Here is a 19,202-nt window from a genome sequence, read left to right on the forward strand (position 1 = left end):
AAGAATTATCACAAGAATTGGAGAGTGGTTGCATAAGCCAACTTCCAAGGAAACATGTCTCTCTCCCAAAGGTACTGTATATCCAAACTGTGCATTTGTAGTTGCAAACTTTGTTAGCACTTCGACTGTTCTCTACCATTGGAAGAGTCAGACAAAGCCTAATTTTGCTGAATAGTTAAATCTCTGATCACAAGGACTAATTTCTATGAAGCTTGGTCTCACTATTTTGGGAGATTTGTTTATTTACCTTACCTTTCAAACTTTAACTTTATCTGACAAACTATGTCAAACTCAGTTGTGTTGCTGTAACTTCGCTCTATAAATCCAATCTCATAGCTTTCACATACTGTTAGCAGCTGATTTAGCGTCTTTCACATATTATAATCCTCTACATGATGTGTGTTATTATAGGATTTATTTGTTGAAAGACGCCATCGTCCAAGATGATTCATCAGGGCAGAATACGGAAACGAAACAGGCAGATCCAGAGCTTGTTTTATTTTAACCCCCCCACAAATCTTGAATTTGACTTCGGTGGGTTTGCAGGGACACCTTCTCTCCCGAGCGTGGAAGGGCGCCTGCTTGACATCCTGCTGCAGCTTATTTCAGCTTTGTAATTATTATATAATTCCTGGAACTGCCCTGTCCCTGACCGAGGTTCAGTTTCAGTTTGAGGAATGCTGCTCCCGACTTGCTGCCATGCAGGTCTCTGTTGTTCACCCGCACAGTGTTTGCAGTGTAGTCGAGAGTTGCAGAGTCATGTTGGTGCAGAAGTCCCTCCCCTCCACCACCAACACCACCACCACCATCGCCGCCAGCACCGCCGCGGCCTTTGGATGTCTGCCGGCGGCGACGCGCAGAGACAGCGACGACGCTCGCAGCTTCGCGCATTTCTTCTTTTAACGTGGAGGACGACACATCTGCTGCTTTCCCGACAGGACAGAAGGCTTCAGCCAGCGACCGGGGCGGAGGGTGGGGGGGAATACCTCCTGCGGTTGTGGCAACTCGTTTAAACTCCCTCAAGTGATTTGTGTGATGTAGTGAGCCGTGTGGTCTCGTGTGTTACGGAGTTTAACAGCTGGCGTTGAGAAGCCGCTTCAGGTGAGTGAATCTGCAGCTTTTTAACACGCAGGAAGAGTTTAACGCGCTGACCGGACGCGCCCTTATGCAAAAAAAATCACTATATCACTCAAACACGGCACTCGGGTGTATGTAATCTTACGGCAGCACTCGTGACACTTCTTGTTACAACACGGCTACACTAACAATATCCGTGGACATTAGTTTATAATTTAGTTTCCGACCATTCAGTTTATTTCCTCAGTGGTGCGTAGACTCGCAATAGGGAATTGAAACTTTTGCAGTGTCAAACTGAGCTGCTGTGTGCTGGTTTGGCACTTGGAGGCTGTTTTCATGAAGCAACATGGTCATGAGGAAATAATTATGGACAGGTTGAAGAGTTAAAACAGTCGATTAATCAGTTAAGCAGTCACAGAAAGTTGATCTGCAACTATTTGAATGTTTAATCGTTAAAATAATATTTTCAAACTTCTCCAATGTGTGAGTATTTGCTGCTTTTCCTTTCTATCAATATAAATGAGATTTATATTGCCGGGCAACAAAACAAGCAATTTAAAGAGCATTAACGATTAATCAGTTGATTGTTTTCTTGATTAATCAATTAGTGTTTGGTCTGTAAATTGCCAGGAAACAGTGAAAAAGGCCCATGATAATTTCCCAGAGCCAAAGTGGCATCTGTAAATTAATTATTTGTTCAACAAACCCACAGATATTTAGAGAAGTAACAGAGAAAATGAGCAAATTCACACATTTAGAAGCTGGAACCAAGAAAAAAAAAAGTTATTTTCACTATTTATTTATATTCAGATTATTTTCTTGATCTGTCAGACCAATGACATACTTAAATGATTAATTGAACAAAATGAGTTTCAGATTAATCATGAAATAATAATAATAATGAAAATAATCGCTCAGCGCTCAGGGTGGAGTTTCCAGCCATCAAACACCTTCAAAGGAGACTTTTAATTTGCCAGATAACATTTAATGTTTCTAAAGTATGAGGATCCTCCTGTTTGGCTCTTGATTCTTAAATGATGCAGCATTTTTATGATGCTCTGTTCCTCTTCTGTCAGAGTTATTTCAGGGCAAAAGAAAAAGCTCTTTTGTCATCAGCAACCTTTGACCCCCAGTCAGCTGTTAGAGCAGCTGAAAGATGACATGGCAGAAGAGCTTGTGTCACTACATTACTGGTCATTACAGCTCAGCAGTTTTGGACAACATATTTTCAAAGGCTAAGTGACAGTGTCTTCATTCTGTATCAGAAGATCTTTAATATGTTATATCTGCATGTCAAAGCTGATTATACAGGCCAGAGCCAGTAGACTGCTGTGCTACTCTGTCTGCCATCTGCTAACACAGTCTGGAAATAGTTAACTCTCTCTCTCTCTCTCTCTGCCTCTCTTGGTTCTTCTTATAATTTCCGCACTAAGCTCGGTCTGATATTTATGAAAAACAGTGTCCTGATGCCAAATTCAGTGACTTACAGTGATTCATTCCTCATCTTTAAAAGCACAGATTTCCTCTGATAAATACCACAGGTCTCCTGTTTGAAATCATTCAACAGGTGAATCAGAGACAGTCAAAGCATTTTTTTTCTGCGAACCCCCAGTAGTTTGCAATCTCCTCTTCTCATTTGCAAACAGCCATCTGAGAAATAAATTTGACAAAACCAAACAATACCACCACCTGCAGTGTTACTGGTCAAGACCTTGGTCAAACAGGGATTACGAAACCTTACTGAAATCAGTAAACTGGAACTGGTGTCACAGTGTTCCTGCAGGTTTGGGAAATGTTATATATAGTCGCCAAGCTCCGCACACTGTGTTCACACAGTAATTAACTGTTAACCTCCTTAAAGCCTGATCAGGAGAGTAGGACAGGCTGATATATCCAAACACAATAGCACTTTATGGACAACTGAGTTGCTCACAGTGTTAATGTCCTTCACTTCCCTTCTTTTATCCCCTCCTTGAATTGATTTCTCCTTCTTGCATCTACCCTCAGCTAAATCTAGTGTCCTTCTACTCCTGCCATCTCTCTCCTCTCCCACTTTGTTATTCTCTCTCTCTTGCTACACTGTGTATTGCCCTCAAAATCTCTCACTCTTTCTCTGGATTGCTTTCTTCCCTTTCCGTCTCACATTTTTTGTCATATGACCAGCAAATAGGCGGACAGACCGTAGGGTGAGAAGTGAGGCAGCTCAAGGCTGAACAGATTTGATTGTGCAACAGTGCAAAACTGCACTCCTGCAGACCAAACCAGCAATAACCCGTTTTTTTTTTTTTTTTTCTTTTTGTGCTTCGCTGAGTAAAACTGACAGAAACTTGGATGAAATCAGTTACTGCTCAGATGTCAAATGGCAGTTATAAAAAGAACATCAAACTGCAGGTGCTGTAAGGATTTGTGTGGTTGTCAGAGGGTCACTGTGGTTTTGTCTCTTGCAGGATCGGTGTTTCCCCTTTTATTGCAAAAAAAAAAAAGATCTCTTGCTATTGATTCAACGGGTCTCTACACAGATGAATGCTCTGTAGCTAGTGGGCTAACGGGCCACATAGCCGCAGTCTTCTCTTGCTCTCCAGCTCAAGAGCTGATTTGTTCTGCTTCAAGCTGCGGCAGCAAGTGACACTCTGTGGAATGCGGAGATTTCATGTTTGCTGGATATGTAGTTGCTCTGGGTTTTCTTCACTGTGTAGTATTGCAAATGTAAGTCCTTTACAGACACAATAATCTTAAGTAAGTCGAGTAATGTAAATAATTAGATACAGAGGCTTATACGTGAATTGAGGAATGTTTGTAATGTTTTACTGGGAACGGTCGCTAACTTTTGATCGCTCTAATCAGGAATCTGTAACAGAAATGTGATGTATTTTTCACATGAATTCATGTTTTTGCTGCTTCTGACTTTATTAAGTGTTATTGGCCATGACATGACCGATCCACATTAAACACAATTCCTGTGTGAATGTCATCATAGAAGTCCACTAACTGTTAAATTCAGTCAGTCACAGTGAGCTGCCTACTCAGTGTTTTGGACCACAGCTACCCACACATGTCTGCATGACTTGTTAAGATCTGGGAGGTGTCGGGCATCAGCTCCTCTGTGACCTACAGTTACCTGTAACTCTGCGTTTATGAGTATTTATGGAGAAGCATAATTCCAGCTGTTGTTGTTTCCCCCTGCTTTCAGTCTTCAGGCTAAGCTAACTCATGTCAATCTTCTCATTTAACAATTCACATGAAAACAAGGATATTTCCCAAATGAACTGTTCCTTTAAAAAGCAAAATGTTAACTGATATTATCCAGTGTTTTTTGTTTGTTTTTAACTGTCAAATGTATTGTACCAGCCTCCGAAATCCTGAAGCACTCAGACTCTAGTCATTAGCTGACGTTTGCCTCCATGCTAACTGCCGAGAGTGTTACACTAACTGAGCGGCTTATTAATTGGCAAGAATCTAATTAAACTCTTAATTAGTGCTTTATTAGAGACAGGTGCACCAGTTACACCCATATAATTATGTTACTCTGATATGCAGTGCAAACATCATGTCTCCTACTGGTACCTGACTTAAATGATAAAGATCTTTCAGTGAAACTGTCAAAACCCCCTTTTTGCTTACAGTTTCTAATTTTAGGGTTGTCAGCAACTACTATAGAAATACAATCCTTTAGATTTAGTAAGACATGCCAAGATCTTGCAGTGTCAAATTCAATGCTCTTATTATGTCAGAAACAGATGCGTGTTATTGGTGCATTCTTTTCTTGACATTTAAGACTGACAGTCAAACAGGTTCCAGTCAGTACAGAGATGAGTTGGAGGATGACACCAGCCTGCTCTGACAGTTGAGACTGATTTTTACGACACACCCAGTGAATAAGAAGGAGCATAGAAGTGAATATGATTTTTTTTTTTTTTTTTTTTTTAGGGAAAACAGGTTGGTCAGCGACAGCTTCTGGTGTCTGGTAGGCATTTATTCATACATTCTGTTCCTTTAAATAGTGTGAATGTGACTGTTAAGGAAAAGGAGAAAGGAAAAATGTCACATTCTTTTGTTCCGGCTTCTCAAGAAGTAGTAGTAGTTGTAAAAAAAAAAAAGAAAAAAGTAATTGTTAGTTCCAGTTTCTGGTATATCAGGACAAAAAATACCATAATTTCACGGCGTGTCTAAATGAGTGTTAAATAGGAATGTCACACTACATTTTGAGGTTTAAAAGTTACTTTAAGAGGTTATCATTTTGTCATAATTCAGCCTATAGGGTCTTTATGTTGTTTCTACACTAAGGCCCCAGACAAAAATGAAGTCCATTAAGCAGTTCATTAGAAATGGAACATAGCACTGACAGAGTCTTCATGAAATGAGAATGTTTTCTTGTAAAAGTTTTTTAAGAAAATCCTTCCCCTGAGGTAACCAAATTAAAAATACAGACACTATTTCCTTAGCCGAAAGCTGTGGCATAAAACAGTTAAACACAATACATCTTTACTGTCTCAGTTGCAAGGAAGTGAAACTGAGTGTGTGTGACTCACACTCCCACACATACTCAAGGGAAAAACGACATATTCACATGAGCTTTTGATTCCATTTGCTTCTTTTTAAGCCACTAAAAGTCTCTCATCTTTCTTAACTTACTCTGTTACTCTTCCTTTTTGCAGGATAAGCATCACAACAGACCCGAGTCCCTGTCAGGATACATCTGATGTAATCTGTGCAGTTAAACGTATTTGCCAACCACGTCTCCTTCTCCTGTGGAACCGAACTGCAGAGGACTCTCTGGAATGTCAGAATGGATTACTTTCAAAACCCCGAAACCTGTAAAATCTGGGCCAGCAGCAATTTAATTATCATGGTTTGACTCGTGCTTTGGGAACTGTCTGATCCTGACACAAATGCTGTCAGTCATGTTGGAACCAGGATCTGTGGATGAGGGAGTATTATGTGGTTCACCATTAGCCTACCAGTCTGTTTACCCATCGTGTTTGTGCAGAGAAACATATGACCTCAACTCATTTTATGCAGCAACTTGCTTTTCCTGTGGACTGTTTGCTCTGCCTGCTGGCTGTTGCTGGAACCACCAATGGATAGTGCCGTTGCACTGTCCACATCCCTAATTTCCTGGGAAATGTCTTCTTGCTGAAAAGGTTTTTGTGTGAAATTTGCAGAAAAATGGAGAAACTAAAGACATCTGCTCACTGGGGACTTTACATTGATGAATTAAAGACCAGAAGAATTTCCTCTGTTGAAAGTTTGACCCCAATGGGATAAGAACTCAAAGTTCTAAACTGTAGAAGACTTTGAGACTGAAAAGGTAATAACGGAAATAATATCTGAAGTGCTCCTCTTCCTCTCTCCCATAATGCATTGTCCAATGAGGAAGAAACGTCCCACACGTGATTCAGATTTCTCAGCTATCATAGTTCCCTCGATGCACGGGTCTGGGTATCTTGACTACACGGTTGAGACCCACGCTTCCAGATCCATGAAGGTCATGGACGAGTTCAGACGGCAGGAGATGTTGTGTGACCTCGTGTTACATGTCACGTACAAGGAAAAAACGGTGGACTTCAAGGTAAGGCACCCTCTAGATTAAACAATCAGAAAGCAGTTTGTGACATTTTGGGGCAAGTTTGCTTCACACGTTCAAAGTACTAGCACAGTATGGAGGCCTGAAACTGACCATATACAGTAAAAGGTCAGTATAAATTATAAAGCTCCCAGACTGTAACCCCCTTATTCCCTAAATTTAGGAATTTGTGAAATTTTTCGGGTTTCATTTATTATTTACATTCATTTATAATGGAAAACAGTTAACATTTGCAGCCCTAGTTATATAGCATGCTACATCAGTGTACAGTCCAGTATACGTATAAATTTACGTGAACTGGCTCATGTTGCTTTATGATGAAAGTTAGCTTCAGCCAAGTAGCTGACACTGAAAAAAGCTGGTCCTCAATGTGTTAAGCTACAGGTGTTTTCAGTTAAGATAGCTAGACACAAACTCCAGATGTTACACACACATGCACACAAAAACACAAACCCTGGACCAATCACTGCTCTGAACATACAAGGACACGCCCATCTCATTATCATAAAAGCATCAGAAAAATGGGAAATGTGTTGGAGAAGTCAGCCAAAAGCCATTAAATTTAAATTTAAAAAAAAAAACTTATAACAATTGCAATTAATATAAATGTGTTTATGCTTGATTTAAGTTCAGACATTTTGTCAGCTCTGGGCCTCCATAAAGAGAGGTGTTTGTAATTCATTCATTGACTCAAATATAATGAATGCAGTGTTTCTTTATCATCCTTTTTTTTTCAGGTGCACCGGGTGGTACTGGCCTCCTGTAGCCCTTACTTCAGGGCCATGTTCACCAGCAACTTCAAAGAGTGCCATGCCTCAGAGATCACCTTGCGCGATGTTTGCCCCCAGGTGGTGGGAAGGCTCATTGACTTTGCCTACACCTCCCACATCACAGTGGGAGAGAAATGTGTGCTGCATGTTCTTTTGGCTGCTATGAGGTAAACATACATAAACAGTAGCTCATTGAGTTGAAAAGATAATCCTGAGTTCCTAAAAACAGCTGCAACTTGAAAACAGTTATTTCCATGTTCTGTCACTCTATTAATCTTTCAGGATTCACCAGTTAAACGCATATAAAAAAAAAGACATTATACTTTCAGGTGAAGCATATGTAGGCAGGAATGATTTTTCCCCCCCTCCTTTTCTATTGTTTTCTACCAGGTATCAGATGGACGACGTGGCTAAGGCATGCTGCGACTTCCTTACTAAGCATCTGGATCCAACAAATGTCATCGGCATTGCCCGCTTTGCTGAGGAGATAGGCTGCACAGAGCTGCACCAGAAAAGCAGAGAGTATATCAATACACACTTCAATGAGGTGAGATGCAAATATAGTAAGCACAAGTGTCCATTTTCCTTTTAAAATGTCAAGTCATGACAATATGACTGAAAATGCTGAAGTGATATTCAGCAAAATGAGTGAATCTCCGTCACTCAGGAAGACACTTACACTACATCGCCCGGAAAGAGCTCCAGCTTTACTGCAATGGAAACATTGTCATGGTTGTCACAGTGATTCCAGGAATTATTTAGAGGAACTTGTTGGTTGTGGTTGTACAATGCTGCAACCATGTGGTGGCCTTTTCTGGTCATCCATGGTGTTAAACTTAAAGAAGTAGACACCTCTGACAGGGGGCTAGTTTCAATATAGGATAGTTTCAACAATGAAGGGCCCTACTGCTCCAGTCAAAGCCATGGAGAAGGCCACTTTAGGTCCATCTCTGAGAAATCACGTGGCAAAACCTCTGCAGCACAAAGTTCTCTATCATCCCCTTCAGGTTGGCTCACACTAGGTGATAGCTGTGCCCTCAATCAACTGCAACTTTATGACCCCTTAAGGAGAAAATGTTTGTTTATTGGAGAGTACATTTACCACAGGCCATTTGCTAGTGACCCATCCTTTCCTCCACCAGATCATTAATGTTTTTGTTAGTGTGTAATTTCATATTATTTCCCATTGTTATCTGCCAGGTTTTTTTCCAGCTCCTCTTCCTTCTCTTTGTACTGAAGCAGCTTGGTTATATCCAGCTCTGCTTTTAGATCCTTAACAGAGTTCTCCTAAGCTTGTGCTTTACATTTGTTTTCTGCCAGTCTGCTCTCCGTCGACCTCAGCTCCTGCACCATGGCTCTCAGTGCTCTCAACTCAGCGCTGAGGTCAGACTGTGAGGCCGTCTCTGCCTGAACCAAAGCCCCTGACAGGCACAGGGTCAGCAGCAAAGCTGTACTGCTTTGTTTTTAGAACTGTGGAACAGTGCAGCTGCAGTGTTCAATGGTTACCAAAAACCAAAAGATCACTGATCTGTGTCAAGGGCACTTGGCACTTTGATTTCATCGCAGTCCCAGTACTTTATACTAACTTGCTGATAGATTGCACATGTTCTCTCTGTCCCTGTCACTTTCATTGAAGTGGTGGAAACTATCTCTGTAAGTGAATGACTGCCCTGTCCATCACTCACGTTAATCACTGTATTATACTTAAACTTGAAAAGGTGTCCACACAAGAAAATTAAATCTGAGAAAGGATTCGCATGTGTGCAATCAGTAGTCCATATTCCTTCACCTGACTATGCTCTTGTATCCCTCTGCCCCAGGTGACTAAAGAAGACGAGTTCTTCAGCCTCTCTCACTGCCAGCTGCTGGAGCTCATCAGTCAGGACAGTCTCAAGGTGCTCTGTGAGTCTGAGGTGTGTGGCAGGTGGATACATTTTACAACAATCGCAGAAAAACACAACAAGTCACAGAAGTGTACACTTAAAGTAACTGATGCTCAAGTTTCTCAACAGCACAACAGATATTTGTCCACATTCTGACTAGAGTGTATCTAGATGGAGATAACAAATCATATTAAAATGCCTGAATACGTCCATGTCAGGTGTATAAGGCCTGCACAGACTGGGTCGGCTGGGATATGGAGGGCAGAGCCCAGTATCTCCATGCCCTCCTGAATGCAGTTCACATCTACGCTCTGCCTCCTAAGTTCCTGAAGAACCAGCTTCTGTCCTGCCCCATCCTCAGTAAGGTAAACTACAATCTTCCATCATGTTTTATTGTTGTGGAAATGCAAGGTGAGTTTTGTATCTGGCCCGCCCCACATGGGATTAGAAGACACCACTCCTTTTAAAAAACATGCATCTATCACTTATACATAAACAGGGTAAAAAAATTACAGCGTAAGTACTTCTGTATTCTTTAAAATAACATGTTTATTAGGAAAATTTTTTTTTTCCAAATGAACCACATCCTAATAAAAGCACCCCCTCCCCTTTCTCAAGCTCTCTCCAGGTAACTGGTTAATTTAAATGTACGCAGCCAAATCATTCTTTGTCGATCAACCATATTTACAAAATCGATGTCTGTTTTTATCTTACTAAATAAAGTATCGCGCACACAGAACACAAAATGGAAATCATTTTCTATATGATTAAGACAGCACACCAAACAAATCAGCTTTTCTTTTTCCAGACTTCTTTACAGGTTTTTATTTTCTGTCCTTTATTTTTAACTCCAGGCCAATTCCTGTAAGGACTTCCTTTCTAAAATCTTCCAGGATATGACTTTGAGGAAGCTGCCTCCCGCACCTAACCGTGGAACTCAGCTCATCTATGTGGCTGGCGGGTAGTTAACTCATATTGTTTCCACAACAATATGCTTTGTTCTTCAGTGCACTGAAGTTGTAAACCTACCGTAAGACACTCTGTAGGCTATAACACTTTCAGACCTATTTCTGATATTGATAAGCAGAAATCGATCATGAGACAACACACTCTGATGTCCACTTACATTACACAACTTTTGTGTGCTTGTTTTTCTGAAAGTCACCTGACAAATTGGCAGTAGCAGTTGGCCTTGTGTTTTGTTTTTATCATGTTAGATGCAAAACACCCCATCGATCTGTCACCCCATGATTGTCTCAGTCTGCCACCCAGTGGCTGTTAGCTGTTATCCACGGTGTCTTCCTTGCAGAGGAGCTGTGCTTTCTACACTTTTTACAGTTTTTTTTACAGTCATCACTTGGTTACATAACACTTGGACTGTGTCTCTTGAGCTGATGTGAGCTATTTGTTTCGCTAGTATTTGCTATTATTTTGTCAGTTTTTGTACATGTACACACACACACACACACATATATATAAAGCATTAATAACTTAATAGTTTAGAATAATTTTGGTACAGGAGCACAGATAAAACAATGATGTGCAGTGAGTGACACTGGGGAAATTATTTATTGGCCCTATGATTAAAGTATATATACTTCTTACAGAAGGCATCTCAAAGCAAGATGTTGTCTTATGTAAGTCATATGGCACATACCCAGTAAAAACTCAACTTTTACACTGGACATTCATCTGATTAACCACTGACTCTTTATTTCCTTTTCTCAGATATCGGCAGCATTCACTGGCCTCCATGGAGGCTTATGATCCCAGGAGGAATGTTTGGCTCAAACTGGCTGACATGGGCACTCCATGTAGTGGTCTGGGAGCCTGCGCGCTCTTTGGACTGCTCTACACTGTAGGTTGTAGCAGTTATGTTGTACTAAAAATGAAATGTCACTGCAGATGTTTTCATCTCTGAATAACACTCTGGGAGAGATGCAATACAATAAACCGCTACACAGATATCTGTAATATTTCAAATTCAAACAATGATTTAATTTTGCACCACTGTACGGGCTTATTCCTGTGTACATTTGATATTTAATGCTCTAAAAGTCTTTGTTTTTCTTACGTTTCTGCTTCCTCAGTCCTAAAGGGACTAATGCATGTTTTGAGAAGTTTGAGAGATCAACATAATCTCTGTTCTAATCCCTCTTTTCATGAATCCAGGTTGGAGGCAGGAACTTGTCCCTTCAAAACAACACAGAGTCCAGCGCCCTCTGCTGCTATAACCCGATGACCAACCAGTGGAGTCAGCGAGCCTCCCTCAACATCCCCAGGAACAGGGTTGGGGTGGGCGTGGTGGACGGCTGCATCTACGCTGTTGGAGGTTCCCAGGGCTCGACACATCACAACACAGTGGAGAGGTTAGACGTCACTGAGGTGTTCACTGTGTGTGTGTGTGTGTGTGGATTTATTTATTTAACAAGGCGCTCAAGGAGTAATTTGATTTTAATGACATCTTATTTAACGGGATGAATGTAATGAGTACGGATTTCCTTCCCAACACACACACCTTCTCAGATTAAGTGCAGTTACCTCAGTGTAAGTATGGATAATGGCATGAGAGAGATCAAATGAATAGCAGCCATTCAACCTAAGGAGCAGTCAAGAAGTTCTCAGGTGTCCCTCTTAGCTTAATTAGACAACAACACAGGCTCTTTCAAAACATGTTGAGACACATTTCTCAGGAATGTCAGTCTGGTCGGGAATGCTTTGCATCTTGTTGCTTCCACTGCTAAACGGGGAGGAGTTCTAATGCTGTTATAAATCAGTTTCAATCAATTACTCACAAAAAACTGTCAAGGCTGGAATGACAGTTTCTTTTGATACTATTAGCTTTCTTTTCCACATCTGAAAAACTGTACTTCAAATGTAACCTTAATACCTTTATATATTGAAGGGTATAGGTATCTAAAAGATGCTAGTCACAGGAGAATTATTAGAACTCATCAGACGCCACTTGGAAGGCTCCTCATGAGAAGCTGCTAAATATAATGAAAGCTGATAAAACTATTGAAATGAAAATTCAATGTGAAACACATCAAAGGAGATTAGAGCGTTTATAGTAACAGTAGTTGGCAGTAACAGAAAGGCTCTGCTTTTGAGGATGCTTTCCGAACGAAGCCACGCAAAATGCAAGAGATTCAGCAGGGAGTAAAACGTCCCTGCTAATGTGAGTGAAGTGCCTTGTTTCAGATGCATATGCAATAACTTCAGGGTTCAGAGCACAGAGTCATTGTCAACACATTGACCCAAGAAATGACTTGCATTTAGTGCCTTTCTCAAGTGTTTGAGGGCAGGTGATCAGCCTCTGCTATCTGCAGTTTACAGCTGGAATATACCCAATGGCAATAACTTTTTAATCATTAACCCTCCAGAGAACATGCAGTCCAGCCTGCCTTATCATGACTGAGTCTTTAATTATTGTTGTTATAACTTGCTTTGTTTGCCTTTAAATAGATTCCAGTATTAAAGGAATAGTAAGACATTTTGGAAAATATGGTTAGTTGCTTTCAGTTAGCTGAGAAGATCAAGCCAACTTTCACATATGCTCTTTAAATAAGATGTTGGAGCCAGGAGGTGGCTAACTTTGCTTAGCATAAACACTGGAAACAAGGCCAAACAGCTAGCCTAGCTCTGTCTAAAAATCAGCACCTTTAAAACTCGTGAATTAGATATTACATTTACGCTTATTTGGAAAAAATGACAAGCGGTTCCTTTAAAACAAGACCATGAGCACAGCCCGAAAACCTGAAGTCTGCTGCCCTACAGAGTCCTGTAGACTTTCTTGTTTCTGTCTGCTCATGGTGTTACAACCTCTTTGGCTTCAAATAAAGCTTGTCAATAGTTGCCAAACACGGCTGCCATCTTAGCCTAATCCACTTAAAGTTGACTGGCTCATGTAGATTGAGAAGGTTGCTGCTCACAGCTGCTCCCCTCTGAATCATGCAAAGTTTTGCAGCACCAACACTTGTTTTAATTAATTATTTTGATTGGCTAATATGTAACGGCATCAGGACTTGTCAACATATTAATGCAACGGTGACTACAAGCTCTGTACAACTGCTGTTTGATTTGCAGGTGGGATCCAGAGTCTAACCGCTGGTCCTTTGTTTGCCCGATGTCAGTGGCTCGTCTGGGGGCCGGTGTGGCGGCGTGTGGGGGGGTTCTGTATGTGGTGGGGGGATATGATGGACAGAACCGCTGGAACACTGCAGAAAAATACCAGCCTGACACTAACACCTGGCACCAGCTGGCTCCCATGAGCACTGTACGCAGTGGGCTGGGTGAGTGTGTGTATTTCTGTCTTCTGTCTGACGACCAATTTTAGATTTACATAAACAGAATGAGGACTTTATAGCTTACTCACTTTCTTGCAGAGAGTTAGATGAGAAGATCGTTAGCACTGTCATAACTGTACATTCAATATAAGGCCATTTCCAGCAGCTAGTTAGCTTAGGTTAGCCACATTTTCTTGGGGTCTCCACTGCACCCAGTCAAGAAATAGTGCCCCTGCAAAACTGCATGATGATGATGTTAACTTCAAACATAGCGAAGCAAACTGTCTCTCCATTTTCAGATTTTATGCTAAGCTATGCTACTTGTCTCCTGGTTACAGCTACATATATACTGTTCAAATATAAATGTGATATCAGTCTTCCCATCTAACACAGCAAGAAAGCAAATAACCCTAAATCCAAAAATGCCAGACTATACCTTTATATTCCTCCTCTGTCTGTTTTTGCAGGGTTGGTGTGTGTGAACTCTTACCTGTATGCTATAGGAGGGTATGATGGGAGAAGCCAGCTGTCCTCTGTGGAGCGTTACAATATAGCCAGGAATGTTTGGGAGCCCAGGGCCTCCATGCAGTACTGTCGCAGTGCACACGGAGTGACGGTCCACCAGAGACGTATCTTTGCCATCGGTCCGTCACAGAAATCGAATATTCAAACATGAGTTAAATGCAAAAAATAAAAAATAAAAATCAAGGATCTTTTCTTAGCATTGATAAGAAACATTTTTTACTACTTAATGTTACTGTAACATAATAATTATTAACTGTTTTATCTCTTTCCCCTGAGTTTTGTCTTGTGTATGTGTCTTGGATGATGCTTGTATAGGCCCTTGTATTGATTGCTATTGATGGTCTAAGGTCAAGTATGTTATATGTGCCGTCTCTAATTAGCACATGAACGCTTTCATTGTACCTATTCATGAGCCTGATGAAGCACTGACTGAAATATGCTGCTGTCATAATGTAGCGTTAGTGTTTATAGTATTAATAAAATTTCCACAATAATTTATTTTATATATTTTTGTGGGCTGAGTGTGCAGTCAGCACCAGAACCAGGCCCAGAAAATACTTAAATATTACTAGTTTATGTTAAGTGTTGCGCTTTTGTAGCTTGTGAGCCCAAGGAAAAAAAGCAAACTTATTAAGAAACTGAATAATTTGGATTCATTTGTAGACTGTGAGGTCAGGAGGTGGCCGGTGAAATCCTCTGTTACTACAGAGTGGGCTGCACTGTTTTATTTCTAATACGCTTCGAAGATTCAGTGTTGTATGGTTCAGCTGTTTAGTGTAAACAGACATAAAGCACTGTATCACTAAATTAAATCAGTGGGTAATCAAAAGGTAAAATTTGCCTTTAAAAAAAAAGACAATTTTAATAATCCATCTTTGAAAAATAAATTGCAGAGTAATTGATTTTAATTATTCATTGACACAACTGTTGAACAGTTCCCTAATTGTTTTATTAACAACTTCATTAAACATGAATGTGTGTGTTTCCATTCAGGAGGTTTTAACCAGCACGGCTTCCTGTCCAGCATCGAGTGTTACTGTCCAGAAAGAAATGAATGGACGTGCGTCACCGAGATGCCCGTTGGACGCAGCGGCATGGGCGTCGCTGTTACCATGGAGCCCTGTCCTGGAAGCCTGCCAGAACAAGAGGAAGACGAGGACGGAGCCACATAGGATGAGGATGAAATCTATTGAAGTCTGAAGTGCTGAATCCGCTTCCAAGTGGTGCTGCTTTTCAAGAGAGGGTGAAGTGCATTAAATAAAAACATTCCAATATGAAAACTCCTTGTGTATCCCCGCCCTCATGGATCTCACTTGTATTGCACTGTGGGGTACTGCTGTTATAGTCTGAATGGAAATGAGGAGGAGGAACTATATGTCTGCATCTGCTGGGGAACAAATGGCAAATGAGAAAAACAGGTAGCATGACAGTGACCCCGCAATAATAAGGTGCTACAGTTGTGATCTCAAATAATGGAACTATTTAATTGAATATTGTTATTCTTTCACTATTTTTAGTGTTCGAGTTCATTTGTAAATTTGCGAAGTGAATTTTCAGTTGCCCTGAGTGTCCAAATTTCTAATTTCTCTTCTCTGTTTTACATCTCTACCTCCATCTGCGTCCCTGTCCAAACAAATGACCACTTCTCTTATGTTTTCCTCATTTTGTGCCAAAAACTGCCATTTTAAAACACTTGATTGATTTTTATTGGTTCTGTTTTGTTTCTGAAAATGAAGTTAATCAAATTTGTGAATGATAAATATCTTGTTATTCTCATTTTCTCATAAGCACTGATGTTAATATGTTAGTAAAGTCAAGAGTGTTTTACTGACCTCTTGTGATTTCAGTTATGAGGATGCATCCGCAAAGTGTGTAGTTCCTGTATGTAACAGCACGTGCACTGCCACTAGATGGTGGAATAAGTCCAAGAACAGCTGCACACTGCAACAAAAATATTTTGTCTGTTTTCTGGTTTGCCATGTCAAAGAACTCCCATGTCAGTGATAGCTTAAAAATAACAAAGTAAAGGAATAAGGCCTCTACATCTGTTTACATCTTGACAAACCATGACACATTCCCCAAATAATCTAAATATGGATTGTGCACACTATGAGCAGTGATATCCTGTTTGGATAAAGAATATTTGTCCGTGTTTTATGGCTCAGAGAGAATGATTACAGCTAACCAGCATAGCTCTCACAGCAACCTTTATTTTAGCAGTCCCGAAGAAAGACAGAGGGTACTGGAGTCACTACAGCGTTAGTCATCAACCACAGACGTCACCTGTGTGTTTACTTATCTCTCTCTCTGCACTGCTGTTCTCTTATCTCCTCCATGGCTCACCTGCAATTATCCCAGCATGCCTCCAAAGAAGACAGTTCTGGGCAGCGCTATTATTCAAATATGGCCTTAGTTGTCTCATCATGTTGAGATTTCTGACAGAGAAGAGACGAAGGAGAAGAAAAATGTTCGTGTTTGTTTTATTGCTCTTCTGGCATAATAGAGAAGCAGGTGATTGCGGCCGCATGTTTGTCTCCCTTTGAATCTATCTCAGATTTCAAGCTCGTGGACATACAGTGCATTGTGAGCGTTCATTATTGACAGGGCAACCTGTTGGGCGATGAGCAGAGATGGAGGAAAGGCAGAGGAGGAAGCTCTGGTTGTGTGTTCAGGCCCCAGAGAGTGAGAGCGGAGACAGACGAGGGAGTAGAGGGCTCTTACTCACTACTTAAAGCCCTACACAAGAGCAAGTGACTCACATGGCGAACGCATGACGCAGGCATCTCACTCACATTTGCACATGGATACACAAATACGTGTGTGTCCATACACAAACAAATTTGTTCTTTATCTGTCACACACAAACATGCATATGTGTGTGTGTGCACACTCGTGCAAAACAAAGCTGGCTGTCTCTTATTCACAGGCTGTGGAAACAGATTTGCCTCAATGTGTTCATTGTCTCATGAGAGGAGAGGAATACAGAAAGAGATGTAGCACTGTACAACAGGGAGATCCGCCTTCCATGGAGAATCAGTGGGAGAAAATTAGTACACATACAGATGCAGATATTGTACCAGTCCGTCTTTTGCATACTTGCTGCACTAATGCTAAATAGTCGCTCAACCCAGAGAGGAACAGTTGGAGCAGACGATCTTCCCCTGACAGAGCAGAAAAGGTGCAGGATATGAGAACAACTGTTGTCACTTTAAGAGCTGTAATAACATTTCATAATTCTTGGCTGATCTACAAACTAAAAATAATGATTGATAAATAGTGACTTCATGATTACTTTAGTGCAAAGTGTTGTACAGTGACAAAAACTGCCTGTGACCTGAGAGTGCTGTAGAAGCTCAGCATGTGTTCTTCTTGCTTGCTTACTTTATTTCTTCAAGTTTTGCACACAGTTTATATCCAGCTGGTCATATTCAAATGTGTGAACATGGGGAAGTGACAGAATCTAAGATGATCTGATCATGAACCATTGCATAACAGCGCGTGCAGCTATGTTGAAATGTGTGTGTGTGAGTATTAAAAAGTCTGTAGGAGCTTCGAAATACTGTAAGTTAACATACAGTATTGTAACAGGGAACTACCTGGTCTTTTTAAAGTCTGTTCACAGGTTGAAGGAAGCCTGAAGGGGCCGAAGTAGCCTGTACAGTCACTGCGTATTACAATAAGGCTTATCCTGTTGGATATGGCTTATTCGGCCTTATTTAGATCTGCACGCAGGCAGGAGGTAGAATTGAGCCTTCATAGTATCTGAAGAGGTGGGGGGCTTTAATGCTAGTGGGCCTACAGCTAGATGTGTGTAGGTGTGACCTTGGGAAGTGATGACCTCATCAACATCCCTGCCTGCAAAGCTAATCTGTTACATTCTGAAGGATGCTCCTACGATGGAGCCACCCATGAAGGTGACATTGGTGAGTGGGCTGGTGGCGTGGAAACACACCCCTCAGCGAGGCACGCGCAAACACATTCAAATGAGGATTACACGCACGCAAAGGCATGTGAGTACTGTACATGCATGCAAATACCGGGCCCATATTAATCATTTGGCATAGACACAAAGAAGCATGTGCACTGTCATGATGAAGCCACTGTCACCCAGATGCCTGCAGCAGGTGTTGCAGCGTGATGGTGGTTAAAAGGTCAGTTTTCTCTAATCTGACCCCAAATATTGCAGATTTTCTGCTCTGTGACCAACACATAAAACCCTGCACGTTTATTTATTTATTTATTTTTACCTTTATTTTTTCCAGGAAATGTTGGACTCAATATCTTTCTCACTCATTCACAGCAGTTTTACTCACTTTTACTGGGAACTACCAGGCTGCACAGGACTTTGGTTGAGAACAGCTCAGTTGAAGCAGTTGTGGGTTAAACGCCTTACTCAGTGGTTTCTTTTCGACCTCAGAGCTGCTGTAACTAATGATACCAATATGAATGACAGTGTCAGCCAATAGCTACAATGCGTCCATGCCTAACCGAGCTTTCTCTGTCAACAGATACCCTTGAGCAAGGCACGTCCAGCTGATGCAGTGGAGCTGCTCAGTGAACAGCAACAGAGGACAGACTGGTGAAGCTGTTATAAATGCTGGTGAGCAAAATGAGTGGGAAGCTGAGCATATGTGCATATGTACTGAGCCAATATATCTCTGCATAAGTTTTATAAGCAGTTGTACACACAGTTTGAAGCCACAGGACAAATAGTTCTGTGACTGTCATTGGCTGTGCTGCCTTAGATCCTTGCCTATTTATTTATTTATTTATTTATTTATTTATTTATCTATCCGTTTTGTTATATATGATTACATAATGAACTAAAGAAAATAGACGTTTTCTTAAAATGTGAGACCTTTAAGGCCCTCGCGGACGCAAATCCACGCACGCAGGCATACGCGCACGCGCTCCTATGCACCCACACGCGCGCGGAACTACTGTAGCTCACTGCCCTGATCCTGAGCATCGCGTAAGAGTTGCTCCGCTCGGTGAAGGTTGAAGTGACATGTGCATTCATTACATCTGCAAGAGGTGAAATAGTATAATAGCATAAAATTGTATAACTCCTCCCAAA

At 41.1% G+C, this 19,202-nt stretch overlaps 1 protein-coding gene across 4 annotated transcripts; it reads left to right on the forward strand.

The window, feature by feature from the left end:
- The first annotated feature begins 734 nt into the window (after nt 1–734).
- keap1a (kelch-like ECH-associated protein 1a) lies at nt 735–15,956 on the forward strand. Of its 4 annotated transcripts, none has more exons than XM_041060505.1 (14): nt 735–1,101; nt 5,005–5,041; nt 5,733–6,646; nt 7,399–7,598; nt 7,822–7,978; nt 9,252–9,344; nt 9,533–9,679; nt 10,169–10,275; nt 10,922–10,951; nt 11,043–11,172; nt 11,487–11,683; nt 13,401–13,606; nt 14,068–14,244; nt 15,119–15,956. In XM_041060505.1, the coding sequence occupies exons 3-14, from the start codon at nt 6,434–6,436 to the stop codon at nt 15,295–15,297; spliced, it is 1,836 nt and encodes a 611-aa protein (XP_040916439.1). In that variant the 5' UTR covers nt 735–1,101; nt 5,005–5,041; nt 5,733–6,433; the 3' UTR covers nt 15,298–15,956. The 4 variants fall into 4 exon arrangements, with proteins under 4 accessions (XP_040916439.1, XP_040916440.1, XP_040916438.1 ...); XM_041060506.1 differs by having other exon boundaries at nt 5,005–5,034; XM_041060504.1 differs by lacking the exon at nt 5,005–5,041.
- The last annotated feature ends 3,246 nt before the right edge of the window (nt 15,957–19,202 follow it).

The sequence above is a fragment of the Toxotes jaculatrix genome, chromosome 17, assembly GCF_017976425.1.
Source record: "Toxotes jaculatrix isolate fToxJac2 chromosome 17, fToxJac2.pri, whole genome shotgun sequence".
Lineage (NCBI taxonomy): Eukaryota > Metazoa > Chordata > Actinopteri > Toxotidae > Toxotes > Toxotes jaculatrix.